The 1,990-nt window shown below is 47.1% G+C and overlaps 1 protein-coding gene across 1 annotated transcript in view; it reads right to left on the reverse strand.

Moving 5' to 3' along the window:
• Nucleotides 1-710: 710 nt before the first annotated feature.
• Nucleotides 711-1,990, reverse strand: part of LOC310820521 (copine-8-like) — a gene marked incomplete at its 3' end in the record, with an annotated part of 21,973 nt that continues 20,693 nt past the window's right edge. The window contains exons 3-4 of the mRNA XM_083692190.1: nt 1,207-1,253; nt 711-818 (exon numbers count right to left, since the gene is read on the reverse strand). Of these exons, the coding sequence (XP_083548316.1) occupies nt 711-818; nt 1,207-1,253 (155 nt within the window). The remainder of the gene's footprint in view (nt 819-1,206; nt 1,254-1,990) is intronic.

Here is a 1,990-nt window from a genome sequence, read left to right on the forward strand (position 1 = left end):
CACCATGTTACAGCATGTTACACCATGTTACACCATGTTACACCATGTTACAGCATGTTACAGCATGTTACACCATGTTACACTATGTTACAGCATGTTACAGTATGTTAGAGCAGCCTGTTTGTGTCCTGTGCTCAGAGCAGCAGAGCGGCGATGCCACCTGTCACAGATCCGTTTGGGTTCGGACACCATGACGAGTTTTCACGCTCGTCAGGGACATCGCCGTTATTCATTTGCGACATATTAAAAAAGAAAAAAAAAAATGTTATAAGCTGTTATTCGGGCTCTAGGGAGGATGGGAGAACGCATGGGAGCGTTTGCTGAAACAATCATCGTTTGTGATGTCGCTCACGTCTCGGATTTGGAAAGGTAATTTCCACAGGGTTGTCTCACGTAGTACTGCGGCGAGGGAGGGCACATTTCAGGGGCTAAGTCATTGCCTCTCCGAAGGAATTTCTGTCAGCTCCCTGTGTTAATTCCCGGGGTCCTCGTCCCTTAGTTGTCATGACAACGGGGGCAGCACTCTCGCACACACACAAAACACGTACACGCACACACACGCGCGCACACACGTACACATGCACGCACACAGGCACACACACGCGCACACACACAGGCATGCACACGCACACACGCACACACAGGCATGCAGGTGCACACACGCACACGGACACACGCACACACAGTGTTGGACAAAACAGCAGTTTTACTCACAGATCAAATCGTAGGTTCTGCCGCTCTTCAAAGAAATAATCCAAGATGAATTTACGCACAAAGTCTGGATTGAGGGTGTTGTCAATCACTTCTGTTCTGCCAAACTGGAGAGAGAGAGAGAGAGAGAGAGAGAGAGAGAGAGAGAGAGAGAGAGAGAGAGAGTCAGTAACTGTATTTAACAGGGTCATTACATATGCATGACCTCTAATGAAAACCTTCATTTAAATGTATAAATCTGGAGTTAGGACAATAATGAAGGGCTGATGTCACAGAATCTTTCTTCTACTGCTGTCAATGGGGGGTGAGGTTCTTCCGCACGCACGCACGCACGCACACACACACACACACACTCACACACACTCACACACACTCACACACACACACACACACACACACACACACATGCGCACACACACACACACACTCTCTCTCACACACACACACACATGCACACACACACACACACACACACACACACCCTCACCCACTCACCTCTCTCCACTCCTTGTTGCCGATGCCTTGTGTGTACAGCACACAGACTGTGAGGAAGAGAGAAACACAGCAGGATAAAGGTTAAACCAGCAGCACCGGTGAAGACCTTCACTCTCATCAATACGTCGTACAAAAACCACCTGCTAGAACCAGATGGAGAGAAAGCAAACAGAACATAAAACCATAAAACCATAAAGTATAACTGACATGACTTTAACGCCATCATTCCGATTTCACGGTACTGTAAGATCTAAGAGGCAAAGCGTCAGTAATATTTCATGATACATTTCATAATAATCTATTATTCACGTCAACACAAATGAGTGATTTATTCGGGACTCTTCCGAAACCACAGAATAGGTTTTTAACTCATTCGGAAATGATGAACATGAGTAAATGTTTCCCAAAACAACGTCATACTCTCGAAAGGAAATGGCTATTCTTGGCACCTCATTTCAGAGGGGCTTTGAAGGATTTAACCGTGGAATAACATTCTGTTCAGGTAGTGACACGCACACGCACGCGCGCACACGCACACACACACACACACACACACAGACACGTTTGATCACCCACTCAGAAACCCCAGAGAGCTGAGCCAATTAGCCTCTATAGAAATGCCTCTCACAGTGAGGGGGACGAAAGGCTTTGTCTCTCTCTATCTCTTACATCTCTACCTTCCTCTCTCTCCTCTCCTTCTCTCTCTCTCTCTCCCCTCTCCTTCTCTCTCTCTCTCTCTCTCTCTCTCCTCTCCTTCTCTCTCTCTCCCCTCTTTCCCTTCTCC

The sequence above is a fragment of the Argentina silus genome (genome assembly GCF_951799395.1).
Source record: "Argentina silus genome assembly, chromosome: 20".
Taxonomy (NCBI): Eukaryota; Metazoa; Chordata; class Actinopteri; order Argentiniformes; family Argentinidae; genus Argentina; species Argentina silus.